Here is a 13,693-nt window from a genome sequence, read left to right as displayed (position 1 = left end):
CACACTCTGAACAAAATTTCTTAGCCAAAATATAACTTTCAAAATTATTTGTCAATTTTAATGAATTATTATAATAAGCCTACAAAAAAATATAAATATAATATTTATACATTTTTCTAAAAGAAATGAGAAAACAAATAAGATCTTACAAACAAACGTTTCTATATGGATGTTGTCATAATGGATTTCCTGCCAACCCAATATCGTAAAAGCCTAGCGCTATGCATCGTAAAAATGTTTAAGACGAGCTTTCCTTTATCTCTCCTATAGCTTTCCTATCTATTCGCACAGAGGTGTCGAAAAAATATATCAGAGAGGGGTTTTTTAGTATCCATTTTATATATTTCTCTATATATAACAAAAAATTATTATTTTAAATCTACACAAAATGGGATATATAAAGCACATGTCCTTTAAAAAAAATCATGCGACGCCACTGTTCTTTTCAGAAACAGAAATGTATCTTAATTCTCATTTTGTAAATCAGTTCCTTTTTGTGTGTTTCACAGACCGGATTGAATATATAAAAATGTTTAAGATATTATTGCTTGCGGCACTCAGCATGTTGACATATAAAATCTCTAGTTGCGATGAAAATCCTCACTTATGTCGTCAGGTTGTTACTGTTAATTATACCGAAAAGGTTGATAGGCCCTTGGAGGACTTTGGAAATTTTGCCAAATATTTCCAGCAATTGGGTATACCTACAGGAAAAAAGCTGGTGGTAAGCTGCATATAATGAGCAATGACCAAGTTGTATTTAAGATGACCAAAATCTTCAGACCCTAACCAAATTAGAAGAAAAAGAAGTGTGTTGTGCTGGCTTCGAAAAATCCACCGACGAAAAATGTGTGCCCATCCAACCCACAACAACATCGACTACAGAAACTATAGATTTAACCGAATCTACTGAATCATCATCATCATCTCCGAAATCGGATTCATCTGGCCAAGGAAATGCGCCCAGCTCATTGACGGAATTGAAAAATAACCACAAAACTCTCATATTGTCGGTTGTTATTGGAAGTGTTGCTCTAATAATTGTTTTAGCCTGTGTGATTGTTCTACGTATTCGCCAAAAACGACGACTTGCATTGGGTAATAACTGCCGCCAAGTAAAATTTAATGCAGAAATGCAAACAGCTCTATTGTAAAAGTTAAATGTTCACGAATAGAGAATTTATATGTTATGAACGAAAAATGATTTATCAATTTCATGTAAAGCACCGTTCTTATCAGTTTCATTAAAGTGGGGAAGCAATATAAGTGAATTGCACGATGATAGGACCACAAGTACAATAATGAAACGTAAGTTCAGTCGTATTATAATGTGTACTTGCGGATTGATAAAAAGCGAAGCCTTTGTTTGCATATATGTAAATTTTGTGACCGGAATAGTTTTGTAAGTCCACCAAAGACATAAAATAGTATTACTTATTAAAATGTCCTATTGTTTTATTTATTTTTTTCTTTTTCTAATTTATTTTAAAAGCAAGACAAACGTTAAAAAATATTGTTGGATAACCACTATAACTATTTAAATGTGCAACTAGCATCTAAGCAATATAGATAAATTCATTTTGCAGTTTAATATGTCTTATTTAATATGCTTTTTAAGCCTTAATTACATTAACAATTAATTAATAAACTCCGCATAGAAATGCCTATCGACTATATTTGCATTCGGTTTCAAACGAATTACTTCCCTTTTACTCAACAACATCTCATATAAATCTATAAGGCACTTAAGCGAAAAATATTGTGAATAATTTGCCAAAAACGAAATGAAAAGCAAGGCGGGTAAAAGTGATGCAATAATTAATGCACATGAGTTAGAGCACTAACATTTATCGGCGCAATCAACTGCAATGACAGGCAGTCCAGAAAGAGCCAATGCGCGTTTCAAGTTCGCTGCCTGAGTCTTTCGTTTTGGGAGAACCTGTTGCCTGGATTGACCAACGCCAACAACATTGATCTTGTCCTAACCCGAGAAACGGAGCTGCTTGTTCGTGCCGCTTCAATTGCGAATGTGTGTGTGCCAATGGAGAATGGCTCGACCTAAAAAGCCAAAAGCAAAGTGAATGCAACAATAACAACAGCAACAACCAATGCAGACGCAATCAATTAGCGATATGCTGATGACGTCGGCTTGCCTGATATTATTGTGGCTGCTAACGGCTGGTTTCTTTGTGGTTTCTTGTGTGGCTGCCACATGTGGCGATTGCGTCATGGCGCCATGCAAACCGTCTAGCGGTAATTGACTTGCAATTTCTTTTGCCCGCAACTTTTCGGTTGCAAAGAAATTTTCCAAACCCAAATGTGTTGCCACATTTCAACAATCCCACAGAGGCAAATGAACGAACGCGGCGACCAAATCTGAGTATGATTAATTTTTGGCATTAATCACAAAGCAGATCGTTAATGGCCAAAAAGTAGCCAAATTTTCACAATGCAGATTCAAAAAAAATGCACATAAATTCTGCAATAAATAATTTAAGATTGTCCATCTCAAAATGGTTGGTTGGTTGCAACGTATAGACCTTTCTAATTCCTTAAATAAATTTAAATATTTTAAATGCCCAGCCAAAACAATGAATGTGTTAATAATGCGTACATTATTTACTTTCCCTGTTTACTTCTTTTCATATTCGGAAGTCGATTCGCGCAATCAAGTTTCTTATTGCGTGTTTACATGCTTTTAATCAATTTAGGAATATTATTAATATGATTTCATCGATATACCAACTTAAATATATATGTATATATTTATATAGCTTTCCTTTTGTCATTTTGATTTGTAAAACTTGCAAGGATATTTAAACTACGTCCCCGTTTTTTCTGAGATTATTTCTTAACAAAAGTATTTTTCTTTTATTGCCGTTGTTTTGTTAATTACAGTCATTTAAGTGCTGCCTAATTACGCTCCGCTCTATATTTTTAAACCAGCCGAGGTTGGTGGGAAAAGTTGTAAAGGTTTTATGTTTGATAATAAATGAATGAATGTGCCGTTTTATCATATATTCATACAAAACTATGGTTATGGACTTATCAAATTTTTTAAATATATATGCAAATGTCATCTTAAATTGTGTTTAATTACATTTATTGTATAATAATGTGCGAGCGGATTTCATTTCATTCACACAATTCCCCCAATTTATTATTGGGTATTTTCGAATATATATTATAAAAAATGCGCAATTATTGATACTCTTATCCGAGAACTACTCTAGTACCCCTCGCTTGCCCATCCACATTCACACTAAACAACAACTTCGGCTTCGCCTCAGTGCGGCGTGTGGCTCAGAAGGCAAGAAACCCCAGAGCTGCAAAAACAGATTTACCAAATGTAAAACGAAAATGCAGACAAGAAACGGACCAGCCCGTCCGATGTATACGTTTGCTACCCTGGGCTACACTTCAGCATAATGTTTATTCAATTTACGCAATTTGTGGCAACAACACGAGCTGTACATTTGATTGCCAACTTGGGGTGTTGTTGTAATTATGGCCACGAGAAACAAATCGGGGGAATTGTGGCCAAAACTGAAATCGAAATTAAAGCCTTTATTTAAAATAATTTCTGTTGAAGAAGTGACGACAGCCAGCTGATTTTCCTCATAATATTTCGCCAGCTTTTCGCTGGAAACACAAAATTTGTTGACTAAGTCAATGGGTCAACTATTACACCCCATCACAGCTGGCCAACTCGAAGTTGGGCCAAAGGCGGAATTATTATGCTAATAAATAGTTTTTCTTTGACTGGTTTTTCTGGCTTTCGCGAATGAAAATCTGCATAAACTTGCAGGTGGGTCGCAGGCTCAACTTCCTTATTAATCAGTTTAGCTTAGTAAACTCCCCTCAAAAACAGAGAGGCTGCAAGCCTACAATTTTTATGAGGTGAACGTTACGCTTAGCTGCAGATGCATAAAACTATATTGAATATTTATGTATTTCTATGATTCAATTAAGCCATGCTCTCAAATTTAAAAACGCGTGACAATGTGAACAAATTTTAACAAATTTTGCTTCTTGGACAGTGAATACTCAAAGACTTTTCACGCCAAAATAAAAGGAGGCATAAACACACTCGCCAGAAATAAACAAGAGTTCAAATGCTTTTGCCATTGACCCCATTTTCAGTTTTGTATCTTTTTTTATTATTATTTCGCCGATCGGCTTAGAGATGCGTTAAGTCGAGATCGTAAACCCCGATTGAGCCCTAATTGCAGCGATCATTGAGGGAGCGGTTGGGTTGAGTACAAAAGTTGAGAGCTGATCGCAGACAACCGATTGTAATAGGGCAGTGATTGCAGTTAACACGTATTGCAAGTTCATTGGAATGGTCTTTAACCTGAATAGTGAACCGATCATGTGGATAGTTCATAAGTTGTTTGCCTAATAGACCTTTTGGGTGGGCAAACAGCGATTTGGCATTGAACTTTTGGGGTTTCCCCTTTCATCTAAATGCAGTTCAAGGAGTCTAACTTTCTGTTTTCACACATGCGTGGATTTATGGCTGGCTCTTTTAATAAATAAAACATCTTGTCTATCTAAATATCTTTTCTTATCCATGTACATTAAATATATATATTTGTAAAAGGTATGTATCTTATTCAGTTACTGCAAACTCAAATAATTTAAAAATGTATTTTAAGTTAAAGAAAGTTTTTTATTTCTTAGAAAGACTTTACCAAGGGATTGATGTGCATTCGTGAGGTTTCCCACCATAACAAATTGAGCAGCCAATTCAGAGCCAACTTTTCGGTCAGCTGGGCAGGCTAACAAGCCCCAGTTTCGACCTTGACCAGTAATGCAATGAACCCTGCGGTGGCCCAAGCCAAAAAAAACAAGAAACAAAAAATAGCAGTTAACAAAACGCGAATCGGTTAAACCGCCGAGACCCAAAAACAGTTATACTATATACTCCTTGGCAAAGTGGAAACCACAAGCGAAACAACAACCAGCCACAATTGTTGGTGACAAAGAGCTGAATGGCAGTTTGGTAAACGGCACATAAAATGTCATAACTGTCATTTTCGCCAACATGGCTCTATACAGCACTATATTTTGCTGGATGTCGTCCAATATTTGAGACATCGCAGCCCAAAATGGGAACGAAGTGGAATGGAATGCTCGAGCGGTGACAATAAATTGTTACACAAATCAGGCAGCGAATGCAAATCGAAGAATCGATGATCAATCGACAGCTGGTTCAACTTTGACACCTTTGTCGGTGAATAAAGACGCATCGAAAAAAAATATTATAGATGAGTTTATTTATGTAAAGCTTAGTTTATCGCCAAATGCGGCAAGGTCAGGCCACAAAACAATGTAAACAAACGAGCTGCAGCCTGAATATCTCCACAAAGAAGCTCAGGCTGAGCTCCAATCCGAATGATGATTTTCAAAGACGTGCCAATACAATGGGGCAGAGATAGTAGAGATATGCTTGTACATATGGAGCTGATATATATGGCATCGCATATGGTAATTAAGTCGAGGAAGTAAGTGCACGCCAGCCGATTTTGATGGGGCTCAGACAATGTACTATAAAATCATCTCTCTGACGCCAGGCGTGCGCCACTGCAAACGAACATATGACATAATATCACCATCAGCTGGGGCAGCCTCCAAGCGGCAATCTCTCTGCCTCTCTTTCTTCTGACTATGCGGCATCTCTTTCGCGCGGTCGTGGAAATGTGCATCGAACAATGTGGTCAAGACATGCAACAAACGCGAATCGAAACGAAATCGAAAGTTGCATGCATGCAACGAAAGCGAGAAAATATTTGCTATCGTAACAAGTCTTGGATTAGAAGGTACTGGACATGAGTGTAAGGCCACAACTGACTGACCGGAATTTACACTTCAAAGTGCTTACAAGCTTACAACTAATGATAATGATAATGAAATATTTTTAAAATTAAATATATATCTATATCTAGCCATAGTTATAGAGCTAGTTATGTATCTACAACAAAATCCTTTGCAGATCGTAATATACATCTTATACATAACCAATAAAAAGAATAACAGTTATGGCGCGCACTTTAAACTCGTATCCATGCTCTAAGTGTGATATATTTATACTCGATATGTGTGCCAAACCACAGTTGACTGAAGACCCATTGACATAATAACGAGGAAGGTAATCGGACTAAGACTGGACCCGCCCCGGCCAGGGTCCACTTGGACTCGGGTGGCGCTACTGTCCATGATGATGGCGGTATTAATTACGCAGCAATGGAAATGGAATGAAATGGATTGGATTTGGCGTAGAGTAGCGTCTCAGTTCGCCAGCTTCTGTTTCTACTCCATGTGCCTGCTCTTTGTCTTAGGTTATGCTTGGTGATTCGAATGTGGAGCAGTGACACAACCACAACGGAATGACCGACTGACACACTCTCCATTTCCAGCTGAAGTCGCGATTGGGTCCCCAACCTCACGGAAACTGGTCTGGAATCACTGGGGCTGGGTCCGGTGAATGGGGTAATGGCATAATGCAAGTGGGGAAAAAGTAAAAGGATGCAGATGACAGCCAGACAGAGGATTGTCTGTGGTCAGGGGAAAATCAGGTGACACGAAGAAAAAAAAGGCGGTCGTCCAACAAAAGCGACGGGGGTAAAGACTGGTAATAGGAGGAAAAACTAACCAGGATTGGTTAAGCATTCAATTAGGAAAAGCGTTCAAAGCGGTGAAAGGAAAAGCTGAAGTAGATTAGTCTCTTCGAAGCATGGCAAATGAATTATATGTGAATTTGGACAACTATTAGTCGGCGACTAATTGCCAAAGCTGCATTAACTAATTATGGGAGAAGTGAATACCTAAAAATCTTAACCAATTAATGTCAATTATTGAAATAAATTGTAAAACATTTGCACAGGTCTATCTTTCGTTTCTATTTTAATCAAATCATAGGACCCCAGAACAACTGCCAATTACCAAGGTGCTGGCAAATAAAACTCCAACAGCAGCAAGTACATAATCATGTGTGATTAACATGAAAACAACATTGAAATGAAAACCGCCAACAAAGCGAACAGCTCATCACTTGAAGTGGCTTGAAGGCGGCTCTCATCCATATGAGTATTATTCAATTACCAGCCAGAAATTGTGGTGCCTGCTGCTAAAGTTGCCGTTGCGGCTTTGGTTTCTCAAGCCTTTTACGTGCATTGACTTGCGGCAGCCACAAGCAAAAATAAGCGGCAGCTGACGGTAGTCGAATTAAACAGCAAAATGGCACGCATCCATAGACCCTCGTTTGCTCCTCCACCGATTCCCCGGGGGATCTCCCCGCCTGCGTCCACCTGCGAAGCCTCCTCTTGATATTGCAATCTTATTTCGGTTTTTATACCTCTGCAGAAGAGTTTTACGACTTTTAAGATCAGTTTGGCACGCCGCTTGGCAATAATGTGGCAATGCAACTGTTTAATGTACAGAAAATAAGCTTAAGCTTAAGGAGCAAATATAATTTGAAAATAGCTAGTAATTAATTTACAATTTCAAGTGGAATAAAATTGTAATATGGTATTGGCCAGCAATGGAATAATTCATGTATAAGCTGCATGTCACACAATTAATTTGTTTTATTGTTCTTACCAACACTACAAGTCCGGGTTCACAGCCCACAGTTAATAAATGTTTTTATATTTGTGAGCCTGATTTTTTAAGTCAGCCTAAATTAAAACAAGACATTTCTTATGTTTTTCACCATGTTAAGTAAACTAACTGAACCCATTTTGATTAAAGGGTATGCAAATTGCAGTATATTCAAGCTCGATTTCCATTCTTGTATTTGTTTTTGACTTTTTTTTGCGGAGACGGTGGCGCTGCATTTGGCGCTTGGCTGGGTTGACTTCGCGCCTCCGAAATCCAGTGGAGCGCCGAAGGCAAAGTAGACAGGCAACCGCACAACAACAACAACAACAGAAACAACAACAGCGTACCGCTCACCATTCGCTGTGCCGCGTGTGTTTTGGGCCATTGCGATTATTATTGGTGTTGCCGATGGTTTTTGGCCGCCGTATGCTTATGCTCTTCGGCTTAACTCGCTTCGTGCATCCATTCATTCGGCGGCGTAGTGACTTGGCCTGCCTTTCGATTGCCAACTATAAAAGTGCGCGCAGGCGCTGCAGTTGGCATCATTAAACCGTTAACCGTCGAACAGTCTACAGCCTAGAGTGGTACGGAACGTGTGGAATAGTGATCAATAGCCATCCCGCCCGATAAAAACGGGATCAGTTCTCGACCAGTTCTCGAATCGCGTGCCACACGACCTGGGAATACGGATTTCCATTCCCGTCCATCGAAGGATAAACGCAGCAGCATGAAGTTGATGGTGAGTATCGGTGACAGGACGAATGTGTTCAGTGGAAAAGTGGCTAAAAAGGACTCAGTAATAACCATAAAAAGCAGAAATACCTTAAGAACGTGAAATAGTAAACATAGTGAAATCAACATTGTATGCACAATTTGAAATGCATTTAAAGGATACAAATTCTTCTTCAAAACTGTCTTTGCAATCCGACATGAACTTTGCGTGATCTAAATATTTTAGAATTTAATTTAATTTTCTTAAATTTAGAAAATTTAGCTGCAGAAAGTTAGAAATTATTTCAAGAACTACTGAATGCTTTAGCCACAGCTTTCAAAAACCCAAGCTGTCTTCTAACAAGGACTTTCTTTAATCTACAGCGCACAGCGACATCGCTGGCTTTGGTCCTGCTCCTGGCCACCAGCTACGTCCGAGCTGAGGACGAGAAGGCCGCCGCTCCCGCCGAGGAGAAGAAGGCTGAGCCGGAAGCCAAGGCTGCCGAGGCAGCGGCCAGCGAGGATACGACCAAGTCGAAGAGAGGACTGCACCACTACGAGGACTATCACCATCATCACGTGCCCCACTTCCCGGTGCACGAGGAGAAGACACTGACCGTGATCAAGAAGGTGCCAGTGCCCGTGCCCATCGAGAAGATCGTGCATGTGCCGGTCGAGAAGCACATCCATGTGCCCGTTAAGGTCAAGGTGCCCAAGCCCTATCCAGTGATCAAGCACATTCCCTATGAGGTGAAGGAGATCGTGAAGGTTCCCTACGAGGTGCCAGCTCCTTATCCCGTCGAGAAGCAGGTCCATGTGCCCGTCCATGTGCACTACGACCGACCAGTGCCCGTTAAGGTGGGTTGGGATACGGGAATACCCAGTAATCGGGGTTCTAATTCTTTGGATTTTCTGTCCGCAGGTTCATGTGCCCGCTCCTTACCCAGTCGAAAAGAAGGTCCATGTGCCCGTGAAGGTTCATGTTCCGGCTCCTTATCCAGTCGAAAAGATTGTCCACTACAATGTTGAGAAGCACGTGCACGTGGACAAGCCATATCCCGTGGAGAAGGTTGTCCACTACCCGGTGAAGGTGCCCGTCGACAAGCCAGTGCCCCACTACATCGACAAACCAGTGCCCCACTATGTGGACAAACCAGTGCCAGTGCCCGTGATCAAGAAGGTGCCAGTGCCCGTCCATGTGCCCTATGATCGTCCCGTGCCCGTCCATGTCGAGAAGCCAGTGCCCTATGAGGTCAAGGTCCATGTGCCCGCCCCCTACCCGGTGATCAAGGAAGTGCCAGTGAAGGTGGAGAAACACGTTCCGTACCCGGTCAAGATCCCCGTGGAGAAGCCCGTCCATGTTCACATCGAGAAGCACGTGCCGGAGTACCATGAGAAGCATGTCACCTACAAGGAGCCGGAGTTCCACCACAAGCACATCGAGGAGGATCACCACCACGCGCCCATCCATCACCATTCGCACCCCATTGTGGAGCATGAGCACGAGGTGGAGCATGAATTTGCCTCTCATGATTATCATTCATATCACGGTTACTAACCTGGTGAATCGAAATCTTCTCTCTTTCTCTTCCCTTCTTTCGCTTTTCTTTGCAGCATTGAGAATGAACTGGGATGGCAAGCTAAACCACTTCCATTTCCACTATTTCCCAAATCCGAAAAGAAAGATTCCAAAACCCATAACACCACACATCACTCCATACCATATCATACTCGTACTCGTACCACCATTTCTCCACACACACACTTTGCTATGCAGAACGTGATAATGACAGAGATTCAGTGAAAACCAGACGAGTAACCGACGAACATAGCTTTTAGACCGAACTCTCTTCTAGCCTTAAGCCATAAACGATAATAGAACACAAATGGATACCTTGAAAACGTTGACGAAACCCGTGAGCACTGTGAATGAGTGGATTGTAAAGGAACTTTAGTTTAAGACTTCTAAGCGACACATTTGAGCCGCACAGCCCACACAACAAGAACATCAACATCAACATCAACAAGAACAAGAACACCGACCCACTTCCCGACCCTCCAAGACACACCCGATCGAACACAGACAGTTGCCAGATCCAGGAGCAAAGGATCCCAGGATACGAGGCTACCCTGTACTGCTACGATTTGTGTTTGTGAACCTTGGATGGACGGAAGCGACACCATCTGGGTGCAACATCGATGTGGTTGCTGCTGCTGTTTTGTCCTCCAGCCGCGGCTCCTCCCTCTTCTGCTCTGGTCCACCCGACTCGTGCACCCGTTCCGGTTCCCAAGTGAGATGGCTACATCCGTGTCCTGCCAAACAGGACGACGATCAAACCATCCAGTTGTGTGCAGCGTCCCAGCGTTGTGAGCGTGTGATAAGACTACTGATAGCGTTTAAGCTTGTGCGATATTCGAGATAGGAAGACGCCTATTTAAGTCAGTTTGTAATCGAACGTATTGTATTAGTGTTTGTAATATTCATTGCTATACCTAGTTTGTAATACATCTATGTTATGTTGCTTGTTCGCATAAGCAGACGAAACGGATTTATAAAAAGTACTTAATTTACCAAATATTTTCTGACTCTGTATAAAAAACGAAAAATCTCATACAAAATGAAGCTGATGAATGATACACCATTAAATAAATGAAAACCCAAGTGATCAAAACGAAAAGAAGACAATTGTTTTTGAATTTGCTCATATTCTTTTTCAGTGCATTTGAAGTCATCATTTGGCTACTTTCTTTTACTTCAAAAAAAAAATACTATAGCAAAAGCCAATTTTGACGGTAATAACGCAACGAACACTAAGTTTAAGCAACATAATTAACATAAAAAACATTTATTTTTTTAAGTTGCTGCAATAGCAGTGAAATACTAAAGGAAACATGGCCACATTTCCAGTCGCTTAAAATTTCCAGTTTTATTAACGACATCAACTAATGTCTTTATACTGTAACTATCAACACTGGCAGCATACGAATTAAAAGAAAAGCGTATGAACATGAAAATAATTTTTATTATGCTTGTAAGTGCTGTACTTATAAACTAGGAAAGGCCATAAAACCATAAGTTGCAATTCAACCAGAAATTTAAAAAATATTTAAATAATTTTCAACCATTTATTAAGTTAAAGCCCTATTAGATTTAATAGCCCAGTTAAGATTATCTTAATTCAACCATAACGTATTCCACGCATCGCAGCTATTGTATTGACCAAATTCACTTTAATTTAATAAATAATGATTATAAATATTAATTAAATTCAACAATTTATTTAAGGAGTTCAATTACCATCTAATGAAGGGGTCCCTTTTTGAAGCAAGTCTCCCTATTACGATAATCGCAACTTAACCGCAACGTGGCCAACACACACTGCAGCGTCTCGCATTGGCCAAATTCACTTTTCAGCCAACTCACTTTGCCCACAGAAAGGCAGCCATGGAAGGCGAGGAGCCAAATCAAGTCGTTCCTTCATTGCCCATAAATGTCTTATCTAATTTTCAAATGAGGTAAACATCGCCTTGCATTCATAATTGCATATTCCAAGTGTCTCGCCCACTGAAAGACAGCCAGACAGTCAGACAGCCAGACAGGCATATTTACATACATATAGCGACTGGCGAAGGCGGAGGGTGTATGAAAGGAAAATGGCCAAGACAGTTCAACATGTTTATTACATTTTCCACACCATCATTTCGCTTTCCTCGAGCTGGAGCACTCGTGTCCATTTCCTAGCGTTTATTTTGCGGTGTGGGCATTACTTTTTATTAGCACCAGCAAAAAAAAGGGGGGGTTTTTGCCTTTTCTGGTATCGGTCTCGGTTTTTGGTTTTTGGTTTTAGCTTTAGTTTTTTGTGCTCCTTTTTTATATTGCTGCAGTTCGCCTGGCCGCCTGTTGCAGCGACCACAAAGATTGGGTTTCAATTTGCATTTTCGGCTTCATTGAAGCCGCGGCAATTTGCAGAGTGGGTTAAATAAAGTGGGCCACGGATTTATCACGTTTTTCCTCCAGTCGGTTTGTAGGACATGTGCTGCTAACCGATATTTGAGCCATAAGACCCGTAGCTCTACCCCAACCCGTCGAGTTAAGTCGAGTGCTGGGGCACAGCTCTTTTTTATTACCATATTGGGGCTAACTCTCTTGGTGGCCAGTTGTTTCTGGTAGCTCTAGCTTTTGTTTATGTAACTGTAGCGTTTGCAGTTTATTGATTATGCAATAAATAATCGCCAGCACAATGCCCGACCTGCGAAACTGGTGTTGTAATGCTCTCCTTCGCCACCCTCTGCCACCAACCCCCCGATTTTTCCGCCGAATGTGTGGCTAATGCCAAAAGAATGGCTGCAATAAAAACCTGGCTAATGGCTCTGATGTGGAGCCGAGCTAGCACTTCATTCAGGCGGTGCTTTTAGACGCTTTTCAAGAAAAAATTCAGTTTAGTAGGATCCAAACTCTATCTGATTAAGCTAAGCTAGTTAGTTAAGGCACCTAACTACCTATTTTATTTAAAAATTTCACAATAATAGAGTAATAAAAATTAACAAGTTTATTATAGTGTAAATAATCCGCAATAAATAATTGCTATTAGACATTTAGAGAACCGAAACCATAGAACTTTTAATAAGATATGATGAAACCTTAGATAAAACGGGGTTATGAAACCTTAGGCGAAGACAAGGAGATTCGGCATTGGCAAGTGGAAATTGGAAACCCGATAATATGTGTAGATTACTGGGTCAACGTCTCGAGTTTTGGCAGTCTAGCCTCAACTGTTAAAATCGTCTGGTCTTGGATTTTCGTAACAGTTTTTCAACCGGGCTTATTTAAATGATGGCCAACTAAACACGCTCGGCTTGTTGGCGGCAGCCAAGTGGAAAGTGAATGCGGGAAACATTGCAGACATGTGAGTTTTCAGTTTCAGTTTCATTTCATTTTCTTTTACACAAACCCCAAGCTTGATTTTGTGCTTGTGTTGGCCATTATGTGATGTTAGTGGGCCAACTTTATGGCCGGTTCGACGATCCCAAGCGATCGCAACGCGTAATCGCCGGCAATTTGACGGAAAATGTTTGAAATTGTGTGTAAATTGTAATCAAAAATAGCTAAACTAATAACCAGCCGCTGCTTGACGCTTTAATTGCTCTGGTTATGCAGCACACAATTAAATCAGCAAGTAATTATGCAATCAAGCTCCTAATATAGAACATTATTGGTTACTCACTTGATATAGGGAATATTTGCTGGTATATGGTACTTGGCTCCCGGGTCAAAGTCCTTTTCTGATCGCAAAACTGGGGGCTTTATACCGGAATACTTTTCTCTGAAATATAAAGTAATATAATATTAGCTAGTTTACATTTTTAAGCCTAACAACTT

At 40.3% G+C, this 13,693-nt stretch overlaps 3 protein-coding genes across 5 annotated transcripts in view; 2 read left to right on the top strand and 1 right to left on the bottom strand.

Moving 5' to 3' along the window:
* Nucleotides 1-13,693, bottom strand: part of LOC6732278 (angiotensin-converting enzyme) — a 40,948-nt gene that overhangs the window by 23,792 nt on the left and 3,463 nt on the right. The window contains exon 7 of the mRNA XM_016180125.3: nt 13,539-13,637. Coding sequence (XP_016024942.1) covers nt 13,539-13,637 — 99 coding nt within the window. The remainder of the gene's footprint in view (nt 1-13,538; nt 13,638-13,693) is intronic.
* On the top strand, nt 489-3,029 carry LOC27209068. Its single transcript, XM_016184581.3, has 2 exons — nt 489-724; nt 783-3,029. The coding sequence occupies exons 1-2, from the start codon at nt 530-532 to the stop codon at nt 1,152-1,154; spliced, it is 567 nt and encodes a 188-aa protein (XP_016024946.2). The 5' UTR covers nt 489-529; the 3' UTR covers nt 1,155-3,029.
* Nucleotides 8,129-10,991, top strand: LOC6732279 (proline-rich protein 4). Of its 3 annotated transcripts, none has more exons than XM_039291266.2 (4): nt 8,129-8,341; nt 8,698-9,015; nt 9,236-9,820; nt 9,928-10,991. In XM_039291266.2, exons 1-4 carry the CDS (start codon nt 8,330-8,332, stop codon nt 9,931-9,933), a joined length of 921 nt encoding a protein of 306 aa, XP_039147200.1. In that variant the 5' UTR covers nt 8,129-8,329; the 3' UTR covers nt 9,934-10,991. The 3 variants fall into 3 exon arrangements, with proteins under 3 accessions (XP_039147200.1, XP_016024944.1, XP_016024945.1); XM_016178294.3 differs by having other exon boundaries at nt 8,131-8,341; nt 8,698-9,171; XM_016178293.3 differs by having other exon boundaries at nt 8,130-8,341; nt 8,698-9,171; nt 9,236-9,993.

Source organism: Drosophila simulans, chromosome 2L (genome assembly GCF_016746395.2).
Source record: "Drosophila simulans strain w501 chromosome 2L, Prin_Dsim_3.1, whole genome shotgun sequence".
Classification (NCBI taxonomy): Eukaryota; Metazoa; Arthropoda; class Insecta; order Diptera; family Drosophilidae; genus Drosophila; species Drosophila simulans.
Note: the sequence above shows the minus strand (reverse complement) of the source record. Positions and strands in the feature narration are given on the sequence as shown.